The sequence below is a fragment of the Erpetoichthys calabaricus genome, chromosome 4, assembly GCF_900747795.2.
Source record: "Erpetoichthys calabaricus chromosome 4, fErpCal1.3, whole genome shotgun sequence".
NCBI lineage: Eukaryota > Metazoa > Chordata > Cladistia > Polypteriformes > Polypteridae > Erpetoichthys > Erpetoichthys calabaricus.
In genome coordinates, this window is record NC_041397.2 from 192,966,207 (window position 1) to 192,993,275 (window position 27,069).

Genomic DNA, 27,069 nt, shown 5'->3' on the forward strand with positions numbered 1-27,069 from the left:
GGTTTAAATATTTGATATGCAAAACGTACAACCTCAACGATTCAAATCACAGTCACACAGCAAGCTTTGTTTCAGGTGGCTCTAGCTTTGGTTGTTGCAGTCTTTATTTTCTTAAAACATATGTGATGTTTTTGAGTTCAGGAAGCGATCCACAAGTGGCAAAGTCTGACTAAGATGTCCTCTTCAGCAGTTGTTCTTCTCTCTCTCTCTCTCCATCCTCCTAATGCTTATTTAAAATCCTTTAAATTTAAAGTGTCATGCTGCCTACCTTATACAAGATATTGTATCTGCCAAAAACTGGGACAGCTGGTATATTCTCATGGTCTGGTTAATTGTTAATTAAGTTACTTTTGCCCAGACATGAAACATGTTAACTTAAAGTCCCAAGCCTCGGCTTAACATTTTTTTACAAGCATTTAAATAAGACAGGTTCCCCGCAACCTTGCCCTGCTGAATGAGTACATGACTAAAAGTGCATAATGATTTTCTTCCTCACATATTGTGCAGACATAATCATGGCTATTGTACCTTATGGAGTAGGTAATCCTCCAGCAGTTAGTTTTCTCCAATAAATTCATCAACCACTCCAAACTTGCTGTATGTCATGCTAACTTATAAATAGGTTTTACTGGTTGAAATGTAAAATGAAAGCAGCCAATAGTTGTTGCAATGCTGAATGATTAAGTTTGCTAGTGGAAAAACATCTTAAGTATCTTAAGACATCAGTTCGTTACACTTATAATTAAATTTGTTATTTATTTCACTTTCTTTATAGAGCCAGCAAGCGCGACTAGCCACTCTATACTTACCACTGCTAGGATTGTTGCAAGAAAATGTGCATCGCATCAATGTGAAAGAAGTCTCTCCTTTCCCAGTGAACAATTCAAATCAGGTAGAGCACACAACACACATCACTCCTTGGTAATGCATTGATTTAACATCTGTATGTGCCTTCTTAGCTATACTATTGTTTTGTATTGTGCTTTTTAGAACACAAAAGAGGACTCTGTTGGAAATTCTCAGTCAACTCCTCAGAAACAGCCAAGCCATGCTGACAGCAGTCTACACAAAGATGTTTTTGGGGTTATCTCTGGTACAGGTACGTCACCAGGAAAAGTCTAGCCCAGAGTTGTATGTCTAGATTATGATGTAAGTAAATTAAATACAAGGGTGAAATTTCACTATTGTAAGGTCCAGCTCATTGCAGCATTTATAGAGCCACCTGTAAGAATTTTTTGCCTAAGTGGGCTCAGACTTTGTCAGGTGGTTATAGTTGAAATGGAACACTTTCAAAGGAGTGAACGATGTTGGTATTTTTTGTTGCCTTTTTTTGGCTTGCTGCAACCCAGGGGTACCAAAGATGACCTGATGTAAACGATGCAGATGGTGCACAGTTATTTTTCAGGTCATGATGTCTCTTTTGAAAATAAGTCTTAGTATATTTACAATGACTTCAGTTCGGCTCTTTAAAAAAATTCAATTCAATTCAATTCAGTTTATTTTTGTATAGTACTCTCCACTGAGTGCATGCAGATTAAATGGTTTCCTTATTGCTAATTTCATAATAGACACACACAAAGATGCAGATTAGTTAAAACAAGCAGTAAAAATCCTAATATTATACGTCTTTGAGCTATGGCCAGCTGACAATAGAGGAGAGGAAAATAAAATCTCCAGGCAGCAGTATCCTTGGAGAAAATTAGTTACTTCACCACAGTCAGTTTTAACGCAGTGTCAAAAGTGAAAGTCAGGCACTGTGACACTGAAATGCCAATCTTTGGAGAATTTTCTTTTTTTTTAGCCATCTCCCCCTAGGCATCATACATGTTCTCGTGAACTACATCAGATTTAAGACAACTGCAAATATTTACCTAAACACTTTATAGTATATAATCTTTCCAAAATGTTATCACTATGGAATGGGTCTGTTCAAGAGGTGTGATGCATTATTCCCTGTTTTATTATTCTTTACTTAATACATGGCACTCTTACAAATAGCATTCACATTGACTGTAATGGGAAAAAAACGAGTGGCTTTTGTGCATGACATGCTAGATCAACAGAAGGCAGAGCATCAGTCAATTGTAGCATACATTAATCCACATTCACCCCAGATCTCATAAGCATAGTTAAATTTCCTTGAAGAAACAGCGCATCAACTTTAAATGGATTATTCTTTGTAGTTGTCACAACAGCAATGAGGCTCACCTCCTCTTTTTTAAGTAGTTAATGAAAGATAGACTATTTACTCTTTGAGGTATTCTTTGCATATGCTTAATATTTACACTTTTCCACTCATGTAACGTAAACCTCATACATCAGATAAAAGGTCCATTGCTCACCCACAATATTTATTTTCCTCCTAAACTCAATCTTGCCCAATATATTTTGGCATTTGTTGCAAGCATCTTCTTACCCTTACCCATGAGCTGTATCCATGACTGCACTAGGGAAAAAAAACTGAATTCTGAAACATATCAGACATCAAGGATTGTAAATAAGGAACTGTCAATCTTTCTTGGCTTTTTAATCATAATAGGTTACTCTTCAAACCTTTGATATATGTTTAATTTGCAGCATCTCCTCACACATCCTCTACGCCGAACATAAATTCTGTACGACATGCAGACTCTAGAGGATCCCTCATTAGCACTGACTCTGGCAACAGTTTACCTGAAAAAAACTGTGACAAGAGCAACTCCCTGGACAAGGTATAATATAGTAGAAGTTTCCCTTACAAACTGTGTTTTACTTTGTGGTTTTAGTGAATAACAAGTCGTAATATTTGGTATGCACTAAACTGTTTAGATGGAAAGGGTCAAGTTCAGGTCTATAGATAATATTATGACACTGTCAGGTGTAAAAGGAACAAAGGACTGGGTTGTGTTATTGAGACAGTGCAACAAATTTAGATTTCTAACAACCTAAATGATTCTTTTAGTTGCAGCTTAATTTCTGGCAAAGTTTTGTTTTATCTAGCTCAGACAGATTTTTTAAACAGTATGCTGAAAAGTACAGATGTATTTCTCCTAATGCAGTGTTGTGTTTCATGAGTCTTTTATTTGTAAAATCTCTTAAGCAGCAGGTTTTAAAATGTAGTAAGTAGATTTCAAAAGTTTAAAGTTTGAGTCATTTTTGGTTCTTAATTTGTTTTATTGACTATAATGTGTTTTCTGTCTTGGTAAAAATCCAGTGATTTAAAATTAGTTTCATAAAAAGTGCTAATTAATTCAAAATTTTCAGTAACTGACAATCCATTTACTCACAAATATATTGCTTAATGTTGGATTCTTTTATAAATGCTTTACAAAAACAGTTTTGTAAGCCAAATAAGATTTACGTAAAATTAATTCTCAGTAATCCTCATAAATACTCATATGTAGTGCTGTTTCTTAATACATGAAATAACAAAACTTTTTTTTTTTCTAATTAAAAATTTTCTGATTTTACCAAATGGAAAAATGTCATGAGTTCACCATTAAGAATCAACCAAGTCAAATGGCATTATTGTTTACTTTTCCATAATTATGGAAAGTATTTCTTATATGAGCTTACATTTATTTTTGTATTTTTTCACATTTTTTCTTTTATTATATTTATTTAGCTTTTAAATTGCAATTATATATTTCCATTTCAGAATCTTTATACATTACAGTTCTGTGTTTGCAAGTAAAGAATGGAAAAATATTTTGTCATTATTTTTATTACATTTGAGATAGTATAGAGTTGAATTCAGATTAACTTATATAGTGTGGAAATATTCCAAGGACATTTACTAATACATTTATATCCTGCACTTGTGTTTTTCTGGTCACTTCCTAGCAGGTGAAGTAGTTTACTGAGTCTTGTATTGATATATCATTTCCTTTGTTATACAGTAGCGGTAGTCTGTTGAACTGAGCTAACATTTAATTGTATCATTGACCCTCCCACGCCTTCCTGCTGGCAGAAAGAGAAACTTCTCCGGAGGCACTCAGCTAATGTACTGCGCCACAGTGGCGAAAGTGAAGAAAGCATCCACACTGCCCGGAGAAACCGTGTTACCATGGACTTTTCCCTGCTCACTGTTCCAGCCTTGCCTGAGAATATCTTGCATGCTGCTTTTTCTCTACAAGTACAACACCTTTCTCTTTCCCCTTTGCAGTGTAGCTTGTGTTCCCCTTAAGTGCTCATAAGAAGGAGGTGGGGTGTGAATTGCTGAGGTGTGTTTTGTCACAGATGTACAGCAGCTTCCGTTCAGTTACTGAGGCCTCAAAATGAAATTGAAAGTTGAATACATATTAAAAAGTGAACCTTTCACATGAAATGTAAAGTATAGGTATATTGCATTTGTACAGTTGAACATCTTTAATACATATTTTTGGGACCTGCTGCATTGTGTTACTTGTTGTTGAAAAACTGTTAGTATGTTATACTGTTGACAGTTTTGGCTTCATTAATTAAAATACAGAATGAAAATCTGAATATGTTTATATTTAAATGATATCCCAGGTGTTGACAGTATTGTGAGCACTGTACACACTGAATTAAACCCCGTTTTAGTTTAAAACACATTCACATTCTTATTTTTAGTTGAACTATCTGTTTAGAAGCTAGCATTGAGGCACAGATCCAGAATTCAGAATGGTCAACAGAATTTTCATTATCTACACAGATTGTGCATGTTCTGCTGGTGGCTTTGTGGTTTTTCCTCCAGGTACTCTGGAGCTCTTACCATATTCCCAAAGACATACTTACTAGGAAAATTTCTTAATTCCAAATTGACCCTGTGTGAGTGTGTATGTGTGTGTTAATTTGTGTGCTTGTGTGCACCCAGCATTGACTGGTTCCCCATCCAAGACATTTTCTTGCCTACCCAGTTGTGCCAGGATAGGCCTCCACAACCTTGAACTGAGTTAAGTGCATTGGAGATTGTTATGTTATCTTATTGTAGTGCTTACCTTCCATTTTGCATTTTAATTATATATCTACTGTCAATTATAAACATTACAAATTTTCAAGTATTTTCTCAAAACACCTCTACTAAATTAACTTAAAGGCAGTTTTGTTTAATTTGAGTAGAATGTATGACATAGCTAAGAAGAATTTTTTTTATAAATTATAAAACTATTATAATTATTAATTAAAATTAAGATTATAAATCCAGTTAATTTTTTTTAAACATTTTATAAATTTTATTAAAATCAAATAACATTCTTTACAAGCATGTCAAGTTTAAAAAAACTAAGTTAAAATCAAATCAACCCCCACCAATGAGAAAGAGAGCTAGACCAGCAGAGTAAAACTTTAATAATAGTAAAAATATGTAAATAAATAAGTTAATCAAAATAAAAAAGATGGGAGAGAATCTGCTTCCTCAATTTAAATGTTTATTTTGAAATGTTATTAGATCCTGCCAGGTTTTGAAAAAGTTTTGTGAAGATCCTCTAAGTGAGAATTTGATTTTTTTTTCCAATTTTAGATAATATATAACATCAGTTACCCACTGACTTCAAATAGGAGAGTTAGGAGTCTGCCAGTTGACCAAGATACAGTAAGTCAATAGTGTAGTAAAGGCAATCACAGTTTGTTTGTCTTTCTCCACTTTAAGCCCATCTGGGAGTACACCAAACACAGCTGTTAGTTAGGAGGGATTGTGACACCAAGGCTGTCTGAAAGGCATTTAAAGATTTTGGTCCAAAATTATGTTAATTTGGTACAGGCCCAAAACATATGGCCCAATGAGGCTGGAACTTGATTGTAGCTTTCATAGGTTGGATCTATAAATCCTGTTATTAATAGGAAAATGAAAAATATCTTCAATAAAAAAAGGAGGGACAGGCTGTATATGTTTTGTAATAAAATGAAAGCTAGGTAAATAATCCATGTGTTCTTTCTTCATACAAAATACAGTATTCAAAGTCTTTCTCAAAAGTTTTAATATTAAAGGACTTTTGTTGTTCTTTTTTAACATATAAAGACAACCATACTTCTGTATTATGTATAAAGTGATTATAATGAGCTTTGAATTAACATAGTGCATGCAAGTTACGGGAGACCCAAAGCTACATACCATTAGACACAAAAATATGCACTAGAGAGTTTCCAGATTAGCCCAGTAAGAAATTGAATCAAGTAAAGGTGTTCAACTGTATTTGCCATTACATTATCATTATTACTGTAAAGAAAACGTGTATCTTGTATTTCAGAATGAATAAGAGCTCAAATTTGGATCAGGTTTGAGATACAGTAGCTGTATCATATGAGCAGTTATCCTATTTGCCTTTTGTATTTTTAAAAAAGCATTTTAACCGACCAGGATTTTGCAGAGTTTAGATTTACATTTTTGAGTTTATTGATATAAATGGATAAAATAGAGTAAATATGTTGTAATCTTAGCTCTTTGATTATTCTACTATTTCGTTTTGATTGTGCTTTATTAGTATACTTTTCATAAAGGAAGTTGCTGTCTCCCTGTGCCACTTTCTTCCCTGTAGTACTGAAGTCCAGTTGTGGATTTTATTTTCATCTCAGACTTTCATCACATGTGTGCTAAAAAATAAAATCACACATGCACAAAAGCATCTCTTCTACCTTACCTTCTGTACTATTATATTCTCTAATATATAGTAACTATTCTTAAATTAGATCAAAATTTCCATATTTCCAATATATTGGTGTTTTACACTTCATTTGAATGATTCAAGCAGCATAAAAATAGTTGCTACTGTACAGTATATTGCTTGTGCTGCCATTGAATTTTCAAATTTATTATTAGCTACATATCATGAATGATAGCAAAGTTGTTTTATTTTGAATAACTTGATCTGGGGAGACCATGGCAGTTTACTTCACAGTACATTTCAGTTGTGTTACTTTTAAAATTCTTGTACTGAAGGTACCTTTACTTTGCACGTATTGCAGACTGATTGGTTGTTGTGGAAATTAATTTGATATGCATTTATTGTTGCAGTGATGTACTTATGAACTGCACATGACCTGGTACACCTAACTTTCCATCTGTCCTACATTTTTCACTTCTCTTTCTGCTCTTACAGAATCAACAGAGCTTGGCTCTTGGTGGCACTTTAGTTCGCTGTGACAAATTGGACCAGTCAGAAATAAAGAATCTGCTAATGTGTTTCCTCTACATTCTAAAGAGCATGTCTGAAGGTAAGACTTTCATAAAGCACCCCTTTATGACAGATGTAATAGAAATGTATACATTATTCAGCTTAATCGATTTATTTAAGGATTTCTTTATTTGAGCCTGATTTGCCTCACTCCTCTATAACAGAATGTCTGTTTCAAAGGTGCCACATTAAAATAAAATAATTTGTTTTATTTTGTGCTAAAGTGCTCATCATTTTTATTCTTTCCAGATGCCTTGTTTACATTTTGGAATAAGGCCACAGCAGCTGAACTTATGGATTTCTTCCGTGTCACTGAGTAAGTTGTTTAATTAATAGATATATTTGCTATAGTATGTCAGTATTGAGTTGGTTGTTTTTTCCCCAAATAATTGCAAAAATTGCTGTTATACCACTTGGCAGTGTTTGTGCAGATTATTATCTGTGATTATGATTCAAATAGGAAATACATTCCAATAGATGGTGCATCACAAATGATAATTTTGAATACACCAAATAGAGTATAACATCCAGACAGGCAAAAGTTGCCATAGTTAGATAGATAGATAATAGGAAATAAAAGGTCTGATAGAGGAGATTATCATCCCCTTGGAGGCTATTGAGTATCACACAGAGGGAATAGCTGATGGTATGACTGCAGAAGTCTCAAACTCGGTTCTTTGTTGATCAGTGTACTGTCTTTATAGCTGTTAATTGGATTTCTTCTTTATTTACGGTTTATTTCAGCCCAGAGTTTGCTATATTAATAAGGACAGATCTCTAGAATGTGTAATGGACTTGAATGAAATTAGAACTCCTATCATTCTTTGTTATTTTGTATATTTAAATGTTCCTTCATTACGTTACAGTGTTCGTTTGTCTGTTGCTGCAGTTATACAGCATTTGCTATAGGATTCTTAATAGAGTGGAACAACCAGATGGACAGTAATTATATATTATAATAATATATGGTCATATGTATAACTATATAGGTTATTTTACTAGCAAACTGAATATAAAGGAATGGAAAGAAGAAGTTCACATTTGAAGGAAAGGAAGTAAGTGGAGATGATAAGACATATGTGGACCAGAAACTGGCTGCTGTGATTTAGGTTTGTGGGGGAATCCGGCAAAAGGGTAAATTGTCTAGACAAGCGCACATGGTAAGACCAAGACTGCAGAAGACTAGGCCTTGCCTATAAGGATGCCCAAGGCTGAGTAAAGTATAAGAAAGGAATTTCAGGAGCACCTAAACAGATTGAAATTAGTGTTTGGATGTTACTATAGTGGTAATGGTAGTAGTTATGGCTTTCTAGAACCCCAGGGAAAAAAAGGTTTTGTTAAGTAGACTGTGGAAAGGCGCTATATAGGCGCCCAACCCGACACAGACTGGACATGGAGGCACACGTAAAATAAACAAAAAGTTTTTTTTTTCTTCACCTGTGGGTGCACGTCTTCCCCGTGTCCCACAGGCAGTACACAGTCCCAAGCACAAACACTAAATAAAACACATAAGTAAATCACTCATTTCTTCCTCCACCACTCCTCCCAGGCAACCTCGTCCTCCTCCTCCTCCCCATTCTGGCTCCCAGAGTGGTGGCTGCTGGCCCCTTTTATAATTCACCCGGAAGTGCTCCAGGTGTGGTGAATACGTTGCCCATACAGACTCAGGAGTCCCAGCTGCAGCACTCCCTGGTGGTGCCTACGGGACCCAACAGGGCTGCACCCAATTGCAATTCCCATGGAGCCCTGCAGGAAAACGAGGTACTGCTCCAACCCAGGAGGGCTGCCATCTAGCATCCAGGGTGAGGTATTGCACCGTCCAGGGCTGCTCCCCTGAATATAGAGTGCAGGGGTGTTCCGGCATGGACCCTGGCCGCCTGCCACAAGACTTACAATTTTTAGTGAAGCCCTATTCACACTTTGACTATAACAAATCACCTTGTAAACACATTTTTAATTGTTACCTTCAGGTAAGCATTAAATGTTTTTTTTTTTTAAAAAGAACTATTTTCCAAATCAATTATCTTGGTGAATCCAAAGATTTAATGCATTTCAGCTTCCCCCATAATCCCCAAAACGTTTACTGTAAGTGTAGAGCAATTTTTGAAGTGATTTACAGTTAATGTATGTATGTGATAAAATATAAGAAGCACAAGTAAATTGTATAGAGAACATGATAAAGTGTATTATTATTTACTTTAAAACCCTTACATCTTGGGGGTAGTTTTTAGCAGTTTTCACCTGAGGGAGGGTGGGTGGGGGGGGGGGGGGGGACCCCAAAATAAAGCCTTATTATTCAAAAAATAAAGGCAGAAAAGTCAATTTTTCACTAAAACCTGACAGATAACTTCTTAAATGTGATAGAGTCTGTGTTTTCTCAAATGTAAACATTTCTTTACTTGAATCTGCTACCATGTCAGAAAAAAAAGACACTCTCAGTACTTTTTTCAAATATTTGTTTTCTGATTTCATGTATAAGTAATGCCAAGGAATGTTTTTCAAATTTTGTTTCAAGAATATTTTCAGATATTTTGGTGACAATTTATGAAACACCACACATATGATTTCATACCAAAATAAAAGTCAACTAGAAATATTGTAACAATTTGATTTCTAGGAGTGTTATGTTGACACCCAGTACTTGCAAATGAGGTATTGTTTAGGTTGGTGTGTGGCATAGTTCACCTCTGTGATATGGTGAAAGATTTTTAAACAATAACTTGGCCTGTTACTGAGCCATCCGGGGTGTAAGAGTGTAGCTACTCATTGGCTTTCTTTTTAGGAAAGCAAATGAATAGTGAAACTTTCAGAAGTGCTTGTACTTTACTTTTTATTACCTTTCTCTATGGAACAGATTTCCTAGCCATTACAGTTTAATTATGGAATCTGGACTACACTTGGATTAACACAATCTAATGAGAAACACAAGGATCTTAAAAACAGCATAATTTCTCCTATATAGACTTGAAAGACAGCATGTGATACATCCTCAGCAGAACAAAGTTCTTTGGAGTTTTTTTTTTTAAACAACACTGTTTTATTTTTTGTAAGTTTCAATTTCATATATTGACACATTTGACTCTTACTTGCTTTAAAACACAACCATGAATGAGAGATCTTAATTGTTACACTTTAAGAAACACTTTAAATTGAATAGCTTGTAAAAGGTATGTTTAGCTGATGCTGTTACCACAGTTGAACTTGAGAAATCAATAGTTTGGTTTGCTTTGTAGTAGTTACTAAGAGTTTTGATTTATATTGGTACAAAAAAGCAGTTACATTGAGAATTTTAACTCAGTCAACTAATTATCGGTTTTTGCCTCTGGCAGTGACAGTAATTAATTAAATAATTTGTTAAGGTGCCCTCTTTATTTTCCTTACCTTTGTCTTTAGGAGGCAGTCATTGCCCTTAGACTTATATCAAGGTAACTGAAGCACACTTGTTTTAAGTAACAGAAAAATACAATTAGAAATAGTTCAGGGCATCCAGCTCTTTGAGAATAGATCATTGGTTTTCAGCTCCCACAAAAAGAGAGCTGCTCATCAGCTTTCAGAGAGAGCGGAAAGATAAATGCAGCTTTTAAATTTCAGAATATGAAAAGAGAAGAATGCAGCTGTTTTCAAGGAAGGTGTAACCTTAAGGTCATGTTCATTTACAGAATCAGTTCCTTCTTATAGGACCGTTATTTTGTCCGTCACATACAGGCATGTTTAGTTCACAGTCATAAGCTTAAGATGAATGTTCATTTGTGTGCCTTTTGTCTAAATGAGCCTCGGCAAAGGTGTCGGCTCAATTTGATTTACATCTTTGCTCTCAGATGAAGTATAAAGCTGAACAAAGTTTAGTATGCTGTGCAGCTTAGCTGTTTATTCTGGATTGCAGGTGGGAGGGGAGACATGCATCTGAATTTCTTCCATCTCTTTTAAATATGCTGTCTTAACAGGTTTTGTATGTCACTAAAAGCATAGCAAAACGAGTCCCAGCTTTTATGTTGCAGAATATAGACATTGAGATATACTTTTGAAGTAGGGGTTGTAATTCTGACAAAAAGCTAAAAAGGCACAGAAACAAATGGGTCCATTCGTAGAGTGGAAGAGATTGTTTCAGATATATTTTTAAGGTAGAATGTGACTTCTCCTGATTGGATCAGAGTTCCTGTTCACATTACACTTAAAGCCCATAGTTGCGTGAGAGTGCCCATCATGATAGGCAAAGCTTCAATTTACTGGTCATCCTTGACATAGGACTCCTGGCCATTTCATACAGTAAACATCTTTGTGTCTTGTAAATTCTGCAAACGCCACCAGACGAAACATTCAGTCCAAAGAGTGTTGTTTTGGTCTGTTGCACACTTGTTTAGGATGTAGAGTCTGACTAGGTCAATTTTTTGCACTGATCAATTGAACACTGTCTGTTTTTTACAACTCCTTCTCTGCACTCTTTTTTCCATAGTAGCGAGTGTAATCAGCAACTGTATCTGTCAAGGATTTTTATAAATGACCTGATGCACCTGTATATAAACACCCACTTTCAGTATAATTTATAATTACTCATTTTCTCAAGTATTTACATTTTAAAATTTTCAGTTGTCATTTTTTTTCATTTTCAATAAAATGAAAAGATGCAGTTCTGTGGCATAGTTTTTATGTTTAATTATTATACTGAACACTTTACTGTACAAGGCAGGTTTCATCATCAATTTAAATATTTACTCTGAATAAAAATCTTTAAAGGAAAGGTCAATGTTTTGAAATAGGCACATTTATTTGATGAATTTAATTTATTATTGATATTTAAGTATTACAACTGTTTTTACAGGGAAACAGTATTAAATTATAGTAGGATCAGTTTCTACATAAAGTGCATCTGGAAAGTATTCACAGTGCATCACTTTTTCCACATTTTGTTATGTTACAGCCTTATTCCAAAATGGAATAAATTCATTTATTTCCTCAGAATTTTACACACAACACCCCATAATGACAACGTGAAAAAAGTTTACTTGAGATTTTTGCAAATTTATTAAAAATAAAAAAATTGAGAAAGCACATGTACATAAGTATTCACAGCCTTTGCCATGAAGCTGAAAATTGAGCTCAGGTGCATCCTGTTTCCCCTGATCATCCTTGAGATGTTTCTGCAGCTTAATTGGAGTCCACCTGTGGTAAATTCAGTTGATTGGACATGATTTGGAAAGGCACACACCTGTCTATATAAGGTCCCACAGTTGACAGTTCATGTCAGAGCACAAACCAAGCATGAAGTCAAAGGAATTGTCCATAGACCTCCGTGACAGGATTGTCTCGAGGCACAAATCTGGGGAAGGTTACAGAAAAATTTCTGCTGCTTTGAAGGTCCCAATGAGCACAGTGGCCTCCATCATCTGTAAGTGGAAGAAGTTCGAAACCACCAGGACTCTTCCAAGAGCTGGCCGGCCATCTAAACTGAGCAATCAGGGGAGAAGGGCCTTAGTCAGGGAGGTGACCAAGAACCCGATGGTCACTCTGTCAGAGCTCCAGAGGTCCTGTGTGGAGAGAGGAGAATCTTCCAGAAGGAGAACCATCTCTGCAGCAATCCACCAATTAGGCCTGTATGGTAAAGTGGCCAGACGGAAGCCACTCCTTAGTAAAAGGCACATGGCAGCCCGCCTGGAGTTTGCCAAAAGGCACCTGAAGAAAATTCTCTGGTCTGATGAGACAAAGATTGAACTCTTTGGTGTGAATGCCAGGCATCACGTTTGGAGGAAACCAGGCACCGCTCATCACCAGGCCAATACCATCCCTACAGTGAAGCATGGTGGTGGCAGCATCATGCTGTGGGGATGTTTTTCAGCGGCAGGAACTGGGAGACTAGTCAGGATAAAGGGAAAGATGACTGCAGCAATGTACAGAAACATCCTGGATGAAAACTTGCCCCAGAGCGCTCTTGACCTCAGACTGGGGCGACCGTTCATCTTTCAGCAGGACAATGACCCTAAGCACACAGCCAAGATATCAAAGGAGTGGCTTCAGGACAACTCTGTGAATGTCCTTGAGTGGCCCAGCCAGAGCCCAGACTTGAATCCGATTGAACAGCTCTGGAGATATCTTAAAATGGCTGTGCACCGACACTTCCCATCCAACCTGATGGAGCTTGAGAGGTGCTGCAAAGAGGAATGTGCGAAACTGGCCAAGGATAGGTGTGCCAAGCTTGTGGCATCATATTCAAAAAGACTTGAGGCTGTAATTGCTGCCAAAGGTGCATCGACAAAGTATTGAGCAAAGGCTGTGAATACTTATGTACATGGGATTTCTCAGTTTTTTTATTTTTAATAAATTTGCAAAAACCTCCAGTAAACTTTTTTCACGTTGTCATTATGGGGTGTTTTGTGTGTAGAATTCTGAGGAAAAAAATGAATTTAATCCATTTTGGAATAAGGCTGTAACATAACAAAATGTGGAAAAAGTGATGCGCTGTGAATACTTTCCGGATGCACTGTATGTTCTGTAGACTTTTTATCCAAACCATAAATAACCTTTAATATCTGTGTTGCCTAATTTTAACAATGACAAATATCTTTTTTCTTCTGTCTACAGAGTTTGCCTTCACCAGTTCAGATATATGGGAAAGAGATATATTGCAAGGTAACATTTAGCATCTTTCAAACCTTGTTAGTGGCATAAACTACCTCGGTTATGTTTTGTGACAGTGCATGAGAGTCCTGCACAAATGCTGTACTTGGAGCATTGTGTAAAATCCAGGCTGCTTTTTTGTGCTGATCTTCATTTTCTTTCTCAGTTAATTTCTGTCAAAGACAGTATTCTAGTTGGAGTTTTGAGGTTCTTTTTGTTTATTATTACCTTGACTATGTTAAATAACTTTTTATAAGCCATCCCACTAATTTTCATTGTTAATTTACCCAGTTTTGTATAATTTTACATGGTGTCTTTAAAATGTGTGCAAGTCCTGTAATTTTTGGTTTTGCTTTATCTTTGCTGCTATAGCTTATTTTTCCCATTTAATTATTTGCCAAACTCTCTCTCTCCAGTTCAACATAAATCATAGTTGTTTTCACAGTAGGAAGTGTTACTGCACTATGTTAAAATATTATTATACCTCATCTTTTTGTTTTACCAACAAAATCAGATGAGTAGTGCTATGCTGCTTCGGGAACATAACTTAAATAATAAACCTCTGAGGCAGTAATTTTGAAGCAAGATTTTTTATCAGTTAAACATGCCAAGAAAGTGGAGCTAAAAAGTATAAGCCAATTGAGCTCTTCATTCATGTGGCTATTATAGATCAGTATTAGTGTTAATGTTTTTTAATGTCTCTGATTTTCATATTCCTACTGGTATAGAAAAAAATATTTAATTGTATCAAAATAATTTTGCTTTTTTATTTAATATGTCTCTTCTTTCTAGCCATGAATCATGCTTGTGTTGCCCATACATTATACTTAACTTAATTGTTATATTTAATGCATTGCACTCCCTGTCCTTACAATAGGCACGTGTGGCCTCTGAGACTTTCTGGTGGTGGTACACTGTTGGATTAATTCACAACCCCCTTGCTAACTCACCTTCACTTTTTCTGTTTTTCACACTTGAATGCTGACAAGTTTAATAATGTAAATGGCTCCTGTCCCCTCCTTCTTGGGTAAGATTTAGGTTTAAAAGTTATCCTTTTTTGTTTCTGTTTTTGCTGAAAGCATGGCATTGCTTGGCCTTCTGTCTTGAGTTCTGCTGTTTCATCATACTTGCTTCTTTACTCATTTCTTGTGTTTTTTGTTTTCCTTTGCAGCATTTAAATTGCATGAGTTAGCTTTTGCTGCTTTTCAGCCAAGAAGGGGTTTTGTCTTCGGTTTTCTTTAAATCCAGTATATTTCTCTTCTTGTTTTTAAAATTTGGTTTTATGTTATGAGAGTTCCAGACTGAATTTTTTGGACACTGCATGAAAATAATTGATTATATATTTGTGTATATTGCTACCTATATGATATACAACTATATGTATAATCAATAAAAAAATTAAAGAACTTTTCTCATGTATTCCATTTAGTTAAACCAAAAGTTTAACATTTGTCCAGTCTGGGAAAAAATGTGCAATCAACATTTTTTAACTTTTGGTTTATCATGGTCATTTAAATGTTTCACGCAATTAAGGAAAATTGTCTTCTGACCGTGTAACATTTAAAGACACAAAAATGATGTGTTTATTTTTTCTCCATCACTACAGCAGTGGTGTTGTGTGGTGTATTCATCAAAGATCCTGCATACTAACTCTCTGCTTCGCTGCAAGTTAGCCTTTTCTAACATTGCCTTATGTCCCATTTGCCCATTAGGAACCAGGAGGGGGTGGGACCCATAGCACATGAACGGAAATCTCAGACTTTGCCTGTATCCCGTAACAGAGCAGGAATGATGCATGCCAGATTACAACAGCTGAGCAGCCTGGATAACTCTTTCACTTTTAATCACAGTAAGTTCAGCATCTCCAAACCATCTATCTCTTTCTGCTCTGTGCCATCTCATTCAAGATACAATGCTTGTGCATGCCCACCACAGACCCACCCCAGAGCGAGTCATGGACTACACGTTTTTTTTTCAGGGAACAAATTGGAAACATACAAGGAGACAATGCATTTGTTTAGCGGCAGTCCATTCTGTTTTGTAGGAACTGTAGCTTTCTTAATGGAGACATTGAATATTTGAAATTCCAATGTGAAATGATATAATTTTCTACATTTGTGTAGTTGTTTTCTCGCTACTCAAAGCACTTTACATAGTGAGTGGGAAGACCCTCAGTAATATGCAGCAACCACGGGGATGGTGCAATGGCAGCCATTTTGCTCCAGTGCACCCATCACACATTGGCTGTTAAGTGGTGAAGGGGTGAGAGACAGCTAGCCAATTAGAGGATGATTGGGGGACCAGAATGACTTGGCCCTAGAGGCCAGTTTAGTCAGGACATCAGGATACACATTACTGTTTATGAAGGATGCCCAGGGATCTTTTATGAATACAGAGTATCAGGACCTTGACTTTATGTCTCATCCAAAGGACAACAACATTTTTACTGCACAGTGTCCCTGTCACTACACTAGGACATTGGAATCCACATATAGACTAAAGGGTTAATGCCCCCCTGCTGCCCTAACCAATACCCCCAGCAACCCATGCTTTTCCTGGTGGGCCTCCCACCGTTATTGGCAAGTCTGAACATTCTTAGCTTCAGGTGGATTACCTGTGTAGAATAAAACAACTTTTTTTCATTTGTCCCATGGAGTCAAGTAACGTTCGTCTTGTAATAGTCAATTAAACGTTTTGCACAGTAAATCATAATCTTCCCTTGACATTTAAAGACACAACAGTGAAATGCAAGTATAATATCTTTTGCTTATTTTTGGAAATGTATAATATGACAATAGAAGACATTTTGAACTGAACACTTTGGTCGATAAGAAATATCTTTTCAATTCATGGACTCATTAATATCTACCTTGTATTTTTTAAGACAGTTTATAGTAAGAGTAAATAAAGAGAGCAATTTTATTTAATCCATGTTGCTTCCCTGGGGGTAAACTACATCCATCTTTTTTTCCTTGTTTCTGCTTATGCGATGTATAAAGGCAGATAGCAAGGCTAATTTTGGTATTTGGGACAGTAATATATCATGAATATTAAGGTATTGTGCACAATCACCAATTGTATACTCACTTGCCAGCTCAAATTAAAACCTGCTTAATTTCAGTTCTCATTATAACACCATATCATGTGAATGTTTGAGCCAGGGCAATGTGTAGCTTGATTGATTTGATTAGGTTATTTCAAGTACTTTATGTTAAAATTTACTATCTTTATTTTCCAGTGTTTCAGTTATTGCATTTAATACTTGCCTCAGTGAAAATGTACACAGTCTTAATAAGCCTAGATTCCATCTAAGTGTTTGTTTACATGAGATTCTTGCATGAAGCTATAATACTAATATTGTTATTAAATAGTTGGTACTTTATTTTTCTCAAATGAGGAAATTTAGCTTTTTACAGATTCTCAACAAATATTATAAAAAATAACAAGAACCCGCCCAAATATGCACAAAAATTACAAAAAAGAAGAAAACCTCTGTCTTAACTAATGATAAGAGAGCCTTCACAGTGACGATTTATAAAGGTGTAGGTAAGAAGGAGCTCTAGCAGAGTTTCATGGCACACTTTTTTTTAATAATTTGTTGCCTAAATGTACTTGGTATTTGTCAGAAAGAGGATGTGCAGCATAGTCAACAATTCCCATCAGTTTCGTGCTCAGTCTCTCCTTTTATGCCATCTCTGGTGGGTTGAGTGTGAGTCTGTCTTCTTAATCAGCTTATTGATTTGGTTGCCCTTCTATCGAAGTGATGTTACTTGCCCCGTACATGTAAAGTGATGTCACTACCTACTTCTAAGGAACGCGGTCTCCTAATAAAAAATAGTCCACTCTGCCCTTTCTTGTATTAGACCTTGTTTAGACCAGTCCAGCCTGTTACTGGTGTGGACCCCAAAGTACTTTTAGTAGCACACCACCTGTTAACTGCATGGTCGTTAATTGTGTTTGTAGGTCTATCAAGTACAAAATATTCCCAGAGTGAACACTTGCTCACACTTCTCTCTGGTCATGGCTACACCAATCTGATATAAGTTATATTATCTAATTATGCACCAATCAAAGAAATGTAAAATGAAAAAATTTTTTTGATGATCTCATTTTGTGGGCCAAAGAGTATTTCAGTTTTGCAGGCAGTGAGTCCCTGAAATAAAGTATATTCAGAGCCAGCATCCCTAATGATGAAATGGGGTAAATATAGAATAAATATGCACTTGTTGCCATACAACAACTTTAAAGGTTGTTAATAAGGTAATATAAAATATATAAGCAGAAGACAAGTATTAATGCTAATACTAGAAAGGCAGAATGAGCAAGTTTAATCTAGAACATGCATTTTTTCAAAATTAACAATCAAAATCACTACTCAGTTGTTGAGACTTTACTTAGTTTGTTAAACCAATTAACCAACTATCCCTCACAGTTGGGTGCATGTAAGGAAATTAAGGTATTAGATGGGCATAACTAGTTTTATTGTAGAAGTTTTTTTAAAGTAAAGTTTTAGTTTTCTTCAAGTTCATTAATTTCCTTTTTGCTTTAGTTTTTCTTTTGTCCCCTCATGTTTTCAGTTTGGTTTTAATTAGAGATTTAAACCTGGTCCTGCACACAGACTCTGTCTCCTCACCCAGTATATAACATATTGCTTGAGTACTGTGAATGATCCTTTGGTGAACAATAAATGCTTTTTAAACCTTCAGTGAAGTGAAGCCCATGTTCTATTTAGCCAAGTAGAAAAGGTGATGAATTTGCTGCAAGAGGAAGACTGTGGGGCAGGCACTTAAATGGCATTACAGTTCATTAAAATAAATTCAGTGATTTGCAAAAAAGGAATATAGGCATAATATATCCCCAGAAACATCACTTTGAATTGGTGAGTTTATTTTTAATATGTGTTTATTATGTCTACTGGATTCAGTTTAAAATATAGTATGTTAATAGAAATGAATGATGCAGTTGTCATGCCACTGCCTCAAAATACGAAGGCCAGGGTTAGTGTCCCAGGCCCTCCCTGTGTGGAGTTCGCATGTTCTCCCCATGTCTGTGTGGTTTTCATCTGTGTGCTCCAGTTTCCTCCCACAGTCTAAAGACATGCAGGTTAGGTGAATTGGTGATACTAAATTGGCCATAGTGTATGGCTGGGGTGTGAGTGTGTGTATGTTGACCCTGCAATTAACTTGGGCCCTATCCAGGGTTTGTGCTTGCCTTGCACCATTTTGCTACCTGGGATAGGCTCCGGCACCTGAGTCAAAAAATGACTGACTGACATAAAACTGAGGAAATTCCCATATTAACCATTTCAAGAATGTATCTGGATTTACAATTCACATGTCAGAACACCCTGGACATTTTCAGGGTCCAGTAGTATTCACATTAACAGTCTTCAAAGTTGTGCAAAAGGCCAGCAACCACAAACTTCACTATAATTTTTGTAACCTTGTCTTCTCAAACACTCTTAATTCAAGTTGTGTAACAGGAGGACTCAGTGCTGTCCTGGTAGTACTGAGCAGAAGGCATAAAACAGCCTTAGAGAAGGGTGGCAGTCAATCAAAGTGCACACTCACAAAGGATCATTTAAAATTAATGTTAACCAAACCAACCTGTCTTTGGAGAAGTAAGTGGAAAACCCACATAGACAAGGGAAGATTATTAGATGCCACATGGCACAGCCTCAAGGAGTGAATTATGTACCCAGCATGATGGACTTTCCATCCATTTAGTACCCACTGCATTTTCAAAATAACAAGTAAGAAATCAAACTAATTTTTTTTTTCAAATAATCATGTCTCCATTAAGGTTCTGTTTGTGGTTCCTGGCAATCAGAAATTCCATTTTTGTATTCAGCTACCTATTTCCTAAGAATTCTTTTTTTCCATGACAAACTTTGTGATGGTTGTCCAGAGATACATAATAAAGTGACTTTTTCTGTGTTTTCAGTGTAAGAAAGATATCAAGTGTACTTGGAATTTCTGTAGATCATGGTAAGACTTAATCAGGTTGACAGCTACTGTAACTTGCAAATTAGCAGGCATCCAGCAAAGGATGCACCTGTAACCTGACGCATGCCTTTCAGTTGGGAATGTACCTGTTAAAGCCTCCATTTCCTCCACCTGCCAATTCTTAACCTGCAGCTTCTATATTTTCTTATTGCAGTTTATTTTTTCTTTTTTTTTCTAAATGCCTGTAGGTCATGCTCAATATCAGAAGATTACTTAAGATTTGGTTGCAAAAGAAGTCATTTCAGATTACAAGCAATTAACTAGCTGTCAACAAGTTCAATTATATTTCTTTCTATGCTAGAAATCTTAATGTTTAACAGCTGCATCTCCCCTTTCCCTTTTTTATAGACAGTCTTTTTAAATCATCACTCTGAAATTGCTTGTTAATTTAAATTGTCTGCTTTGGTCCGATTCCTTATGGATTGTTTTATGTGCAGGTTATAGTCATTCAGATGCAGATGTTCTTCATCAGTCATTGCTGGAAGCCAACATCGCTACAGAAGTCTGCCTAACTGTTCTAGACACACTGAGCTTATTCTCAATGGTATTCAAGGTATGCTTTGTATAGTTCTTTACTTGATGTTGTTTTAATGAAAGGCTTATAGTAGAGTGCTAACTAGAATTTGTTTCAGCTATCATTTACTACATAGGTCAGTAATGACCAAATGAAATTACAAACCCTACCAACCTCACAGCTTATTTAATTATCAGGAATATCTCATTAATACATACTTTGAATAATCAGAAATGTTGACATATTACTTACAATGTTAGTTTAAGAATAATTGAAAACATATATTGTATAGATAACAAGGCACAAGAGAAAAAAATTGTTAATGGTATCCAACTTAATTTCCATTATTCTTTTCATAGCTACATGTAATCTTGGACAGTCTTTTTGTGTGTAGAGTCACTTTTCAGTGTTGGATTATGAACAATTTATGTTGTTCTAAACACTGTTAAGCTCATAATGATACAAACAGTTACTTTATTGGCATTTTTCTTTTCATCAGTTCTGTAGTAGCTGTTTAAGAGTTTAATAAAAATACATTTTATAAATTATTAAGTAGTGTTTTGGTTTTTTTTTTCCTAAAAAAGACTGTTTTAGGCTTTTGGTGGCAGATAAGGGCCTTTTATAGCATGGCATGTCAGTTACTTACTTTTAAGCATCTTGGTACTTAAGAACAATTCTTTTTTTTTTCTGTTTATTAATTTTTATTGTAAGCATTCCATACAAATAGATCAATTCATAACCAAACAAAATTGAAGACAAATCAAACCCCACCCCTGAGAAGGAGAGCTAAGCCAAAGGAGAATTGCTTATGGCTTTTTAATAAGGCAGCAATAAATAAAAGAAAAGAAGAAATAAATATATAGGTAAATAAGAGATGGAGAAGGGAATTAAATGCGGTAATAGTTATTTCTCTTATTCTAAAATAATATTGATTAGATCCTGCCAGGTTTTGAAAAAATTTTGTACAGATCCTCTAACTGAGAATTAGATTTTTTCCAATTTCAAATAATATAAAACATCAGTTTCCCACTGACTTATCAGAGGAGAGTTAGGATTCTTCCAATTTAACGAAATAAGTCTGCGTGCCAAAAGTGTAGTGAATGCAATCACCGTTTGCTTGTCCTTCTCCACTTAAAGTTCGTCTGGAAGAACACCGAACACAGCTGTTAATGGTTTAGGAGGAATTGTGATACCAAGGCTGTCTGAAAGGCACTTAAAAATTTTGGTCAAAAATGATGTTAGTTTGGTGCAGGCCCAGAACATGTGACCCCAGTGAGGCAGGAGCTTGGTTGCAGCGTTCGTAGGCTGGATCTCGCCCTGGAAACATTTTGGACAGTTTTAAGTGAGACAGATGGGCTTGATATATAATTTTTAGTTGAATAATTCTATGCTTTGCGCATATGGAGCTCAAGTGAATTCTCTGCTTTGCTACCTTCCACTCCTTTTCTGATATGATATATTGATTAAGAGATCTTCTTCCCAATGTCCTCTTGGATCTTTGAAAGGTAGGGACTCTAATAGGATTCTATATAATGCGGAAATGGTGTTTAATTCCTCGAAATTGAGCAGTATTTTTTTCCAGCATTGTGGAGGGTGCGAGGAGGGGGAAATCGGGCAATTTCTATTTAACAAAATTTCTAATTTGAAGATAGTGAAAAAAATGTGTAGCTGGGAGGTTGAATTTTGAGCGTAATTGTTCAAAAGATGAAAATATGTTGTCTATATAAAGATCTCTGAGCATTTTAATCCCAAAACTTTTCCAGGTATTAAAAACTGGATATGTTTGCGAGGGTTGAAAGAGGTGGTTCTCTTGCAGAGGTGCCACAGATAAGATTTTCCATCTTAAAATGCTTTCTAAATTGGTTCCATATTCTGAGTGAGTAAAGCACAATTGGGTTATTAGTATATTTGTGATAACTTGCATTTATTGGAGAGCAGAGCAGGGAGTATAAAGAAGTACTACAGGATTTTACTTCTATTGCGGACCAAGCCTGTGTATGTTCATTTATTTGTGTCCAGGTTTTTATGGCTTGTATGTTTGCTGCCCAGTAATAAAACTGAAAATTAGGTAAAGCCATGCCACCTTCTGCCTGAGGTCTTTGTAGGGTCGCTCTTCGGATACGTGGGTGTTTTGAGTTCCAAATGAATGAGGTTATTGTTGAATCTAACTGTTTAAAAAACAATTTATTGATATATATTGGAATGTTTTGAAATAAGAAAAGAAGTTTAGGAAGGATATTCATCTTAACAATGTTAATTCTTCCGGCTAGAGTGAGATGAAGGGTTGACCATCTATGCAAGTCTTGCTTAATTTTTTCCATACAGACGGCAAAATTTTGTTGATAAAGAGCTTTATGTTTACTTGTGATATTTACCCCTAGGTATTTAAACTGATCTGCTATGGTAAAAGGTAGGGTGTCCAATCTAATATTATATGCTTGTGAATTCACTGGAAAGAGTATAATTTTATTCAGATTAATTTTAAGACCAGATATCTTTTGAAATTCTGTTAGTGCTGTTAAAACTGCAGGGACAGTGTTTTCTGGGTCTGATATATATAAGACCATATCATCTGCATATAGAGAATTTTTCTGTTCCAGTCCTTCTCTGACAATCCCCTTTATCTGATTAAAATTTCGGCAGTGAACCACCAGTGGTTCAATGGCGATTGGAAACAGCAGTGGCGACAAGGGACATCCTTGTCTGGTACCACGTTCTAGCTTAAAGTAGTCTGAGCAAATGTTATTAATACAAACTGAAGCTTCTGGATTGGTATACAGTAGTTTGATCCATGCACAAATATTCGGGCCAAACCCAAATTTCTCCAATGCAGTGAAAAGGTAGTTCCATTCAATCATATCAAAAGCTTTTTCTACGTCTAATGATAGTAATATTTCTGGGGTGTTTGATTTTGCTGGTGAATATATAACATTAAACAAGCGTCGGAGATTGGAAGATAGATGTCGGCCTTTAATAAATCCAGTTTGATCCTGTGATATTACCGAGGGCAGCACTTTCTCCATCCTTCTAGCTAGAATTTTTGAGAGTATCTTAACATCATTATTCAGGAGTGAAATTGGTCTGTATGATGCACATTGTAACAAGTCCTTATTTTGTTTAGGAAAGATGGTGATTAATGCTTAACGAAATGTTTGAGGTAGTATTTGGTTGTCTCTAGCTTCTGTAAATGTTGCCAATAAGAGGGGAGCTATCTGAGTGGAGAATTTCTTATAAAATTCTACGGGGTAACCATCAGGGCCTGCTGATTTCCCGCTTTGAAGTGACTTTATAGCATCTAGGAATTCTGTTAGCGTTAGAGGTTTATCCAGTTCTTCAGCACTTAAAGCATCTATTTGTGGTGTCTGTAATGTATCCAGAAATGCATTAGATTGTGTGTTGTCTCCTTTGAGCTCAGTAGAATATAAGGATTTATAATAATCTCTAAATGCATGCATTATATTTTTATGGTCAATAATTTCTTCTCCATTTGTGTTGGTGATTACAGGTATTGCATTGCAAACTTTTTGTTTGTGAATTTGTTGAGCTAAAAGCTTATTAGCTTTTTCTCCGTGTTCATAGTAATGATGTCTAGACTTATAAATAAGTTGTTCAGTTTCTTTAGTTGTTAAGATGTTAAGTTCTGTATGCAGGGCCTGCCTTTTCCTGTGGAGAGCTTCACTTGGACGCCTGGCTTGTTCTTCATCTATTCTAGTAATTTCGCTTCTTAGCTCTGACACTTTCTTGGTTTCTAATTTATTTCTGTGGGAAAGAAATTAAATAATCTGTCTTAAGAAGGCCTTTAGAGTTTCCCAGAGTGTTCCTGCAAAAACCTCTGTGGGCGTGTTTGTCTCTAGGAAGAAGCTGATTTGTTTGGATATAAATTCTGTGCAGTTCTTGTCTGCCAATAGAAGAGGGTTAAGGCGCCATCTGCGAGGTGAGTGTGAGGGGCTTAATAATTTTAGCTCCAAGACTAGAGGGGCATGGTCGGAGATAACAATTGTCTATTTGCATGATTTAATTGTAGGCAGGAAATTATTATCTATAAAAAAATAATCAATTCTTGAGTAGTTATAATGCACTGGTGAGTAGAATGAATATGTTCTTGAGTTTGGGTTAAGAAACCTCCAAGGGTCTGATAAGTTGTGATCATTTAAAAACTGTGTAATTGTCTTTGCAGAATTAGATGTCGTCCCCCCTGTCACAGTAGTCCTATCTAAAAGTGGATTTAAAACACAATTAAAGTCCCCAGCCATTATAATTTTATGAGTGTTCACATTGGGAATGGATGCAAATAGATTTTGCATGAATTCCTTATCATTGACATTGGGTGCATAAACATTTATCAAAATCATTTTACTGTTATATAAGTTGCCCATGACCATCAAATATCTCCCTTCAGGGTCCGATACTACATCTGATGCTACAAATGGAACTGTTCTGTGTATGAGAATTCCCACCCCTCTAGTTTTCTTTATAAAGCTAGAATGGAACATTTGGCCAGTCCAGTCTTTTTGTAGTCTGAACTGATCCTTGCTTAGTAAGTGGGTCTCTGTAAAAAATACTATTTTAGCGTTTAAGCCTGTTAGGTGAGAGCATACTTTCTTTCTCTTTAATTCATGATTCAGGCCTTTAACATTCCAGCTCACAAAGTTAACTGTCCCACCATGGAGACCTTGATTCTGAGTTTTTAATGTCATTTTATAGTCTTAACTGGTAATGAGGCAGTTTTAATCTTAGTTTCAAGATTCCCCATGAGTTACTGCATTTTAGCCTATTGTTGCATTGATACTTATAGTTATAGGGATTAGAAGAATAGATTAGATATAGCCTGCTCTCCTTCTCTCCCCCCCTTTATCCCCCCACCCCCCCATTTTGCCTCCCCACATGAGGCTTGATCCCACTTTGCGATGTCCCGGTCCTCTGACATACGTAGAGACAGAGCACGTCCAAAATAAAACAAACCCCACCCCGCAGCGGCGTTAGAGAATTAAAACAAAGAGATATCTATTGCAGCTGAATTCTAAATACTATCTGCCAAAATATAATCATTAACAGTCTTTAAGCTTAAAATAATCTTCAGCAATTTTAAAATATTAAGATAAAAAAAGAATGAAGCCTGTGAATCATTTTAAAAAGTAATCTAGGATAAACATGGTAATTCCTAGTGTAATAGTATAATGTAATAGTTCAAATGTAATAGTAATGTAATACTAGAAATATCTTGGACAGTCTTTTTGAGTGTAGAGTCACTTTTCAGTGGTGGCTATATAAACAATTTATGTTGTTCTAAACACTGTTAAGCTCATAGTGATACAAACAGTTACTTTATTGGCATTTTTCTTTTCATCAGTTCTGTAGTAGCTGTTTAAGAGTTTAATAAAAATACATTTTATAAATTATTAAGTAGTGTTTTGTTTTTTTTTCCTAAAAAAGACTGTTTTAGGCTTTTGGTGGCAGATAAGGGCCTTTTATAGCATGGCATGTCAGTTACTTACTTTTAAGCGTCTTGGTACTTCAGAACAATTCTTATGATTCAAACTGTATATCAGACATAACTTCATTTGCTTTACAGTCTTCCAGAAATGTTTCATGAAGTGCAAACTAAACCTTGTTGGCAAAACACTGACTGATGGATATGTGTTGATTCTTTTCTCTATTACTTTTTGTAGCAACAACTTTGTGCTGATCATGGACATAATCCATTAATGAAGAAAGTCTTTGATGTCTATCTCACCTTCCTTCGTATCAATCAGTCCGAAATGGCACTTAAGCAGGTCTTTACTTCATTGAGAACATTTATTTACAAGGTTAGTAGTTTTTTTTAATTATGCATTTAAATGTTAATTTCATGCTGTAATAAAGTTATTCACAATTTCTTGAACTATATGCAATTTTAATTTAAAACTTAAAATGATGAAGAAAAATATTTTCTTTAATAGAAAGGAAGGTCAGCCATTTTTTTAATACTAATGAAATTCTTGATGTCAAAATAAAAATACACATTTATCAATTTGCATTAAACTTTACATGAGAATGATCTAACCCTGCTCCTCCGTTGTATTAAGTGTGATCATATGAGACCCACAATGCAGTGCTAAAGTTATTACAGAATACTTCTTTATTTAGTGTTTAAAATACTCAATTCCAAAAATCTGTTTCTTAGGTTTTCTAACTCATTTTCATCTTTCTCTGTATAAGATTTCTCTGTCTGGAATGATGCTTTAGCCATTGAACTCCCAAGTACCAATATTTGTACAGTGGAACCTCGGGTCACGACCGTAATTCGTTCCAAAACTCTGGTCGTAACCCGATCTGGTCGTGATCCAAAGTAATGTCCCCCATAGGATTGTATGTAAATACAATTAATCCGTTCCAGACCGTACGAACTGTATGTAAATATATTTTTTTTAAACATTTTTAAGCACAAAAATAGTTAATTATACCATAGAATGCGCAGCGTAATAGTAAACAAAATGTAAAAACATTGAATAACACTGAGGAAAAACTTGAACAGAGGAAAGTAACATTGCAAGAATTCATGCTATAGCCTTACGAACCGCTCGCTGTAAACACTTTTTTTAATGAGTTTTAAGCACAGGGAAGAAATGCACATGTGAAAAATCCGTAATTTAATAAACAACCAAGAAAAGTTTATTATTTTCCACTCAAAGTATTAATCCTGAGTAAAGATAGTTTGGTATGGTGGCTAGGCATTGGTTCTGTAATTGCCTCAGACTTAATATTTAAGGGTTAGTCACTTAGGCTTCATGCACTCAAATTTCAACCAATAAAATTAGATTGGTACATTTTCTCCTAATGTTCAAAG

The 27,069-nt window shown here is 35.6% G+C and overlaps 1 protein-coding gene across 11 annotated transcripts in view; it reads left to right on the forward strand.

Annotated features, from left to right (window-relative positions):
- The window catches only part of dock9b (dedicator of cytokinesis 9b), a 441,285-nt gene that overhangs the window by 350,611 nt on the left and 63,605 nt on the right, over nucleotides 1–27,069 (forward strand). For 5 of the 11 annotated variants that reach the window (XM_051926266.1, XM_051926269.1, XM_051926264.1 and 2 more), the window contains 9 exons: nucleotides 776–892; nucleotides 991–1,099; nucleotides 2,578–2,711; nucleotides 7,038–7,152; nucleotides 7,362–7,428; nucleotides 13,689–13,736; nucleotides 15,437–15,573; nucleotides 20,167–20,282; nucleotides 25,913–26,050. In XM_051926266.1, the coding sequence (XP_051782226.1) occupies nucleotides 776–892; nucleotides 991–1,099; nucleotides 2,578–2,711; nucleotides 7,038–7,152; nucleotides 7,362–7,428; nucleotides 13,689–13,736; nucleotides 15,437–15,573; nucleotides 20,167–20,282; nucleotides 25,913–26,050 (981 nt within the window). Of the gene's footprint in view, nucleotides 1–775; nucleotides 893–990; nucleotides 1,100–2,577; nucleotides 2,712–7,037; nucleotides 7,153–7,361; nucleotides 7,429–13,688; nucleotides 13,737–15,436; nucleotides 15,574–19,667; nucleotides 19,712–20,166; nucleotides 20,283–25,912; nucleotides 26,051–27,069 lie in introns of all 11 variants that reach the window. The other 6 variants (XM_051926275.1, XM_051926268.1, XM_051926273.1 and 3 more) reach the window with 2 other exon arrangements.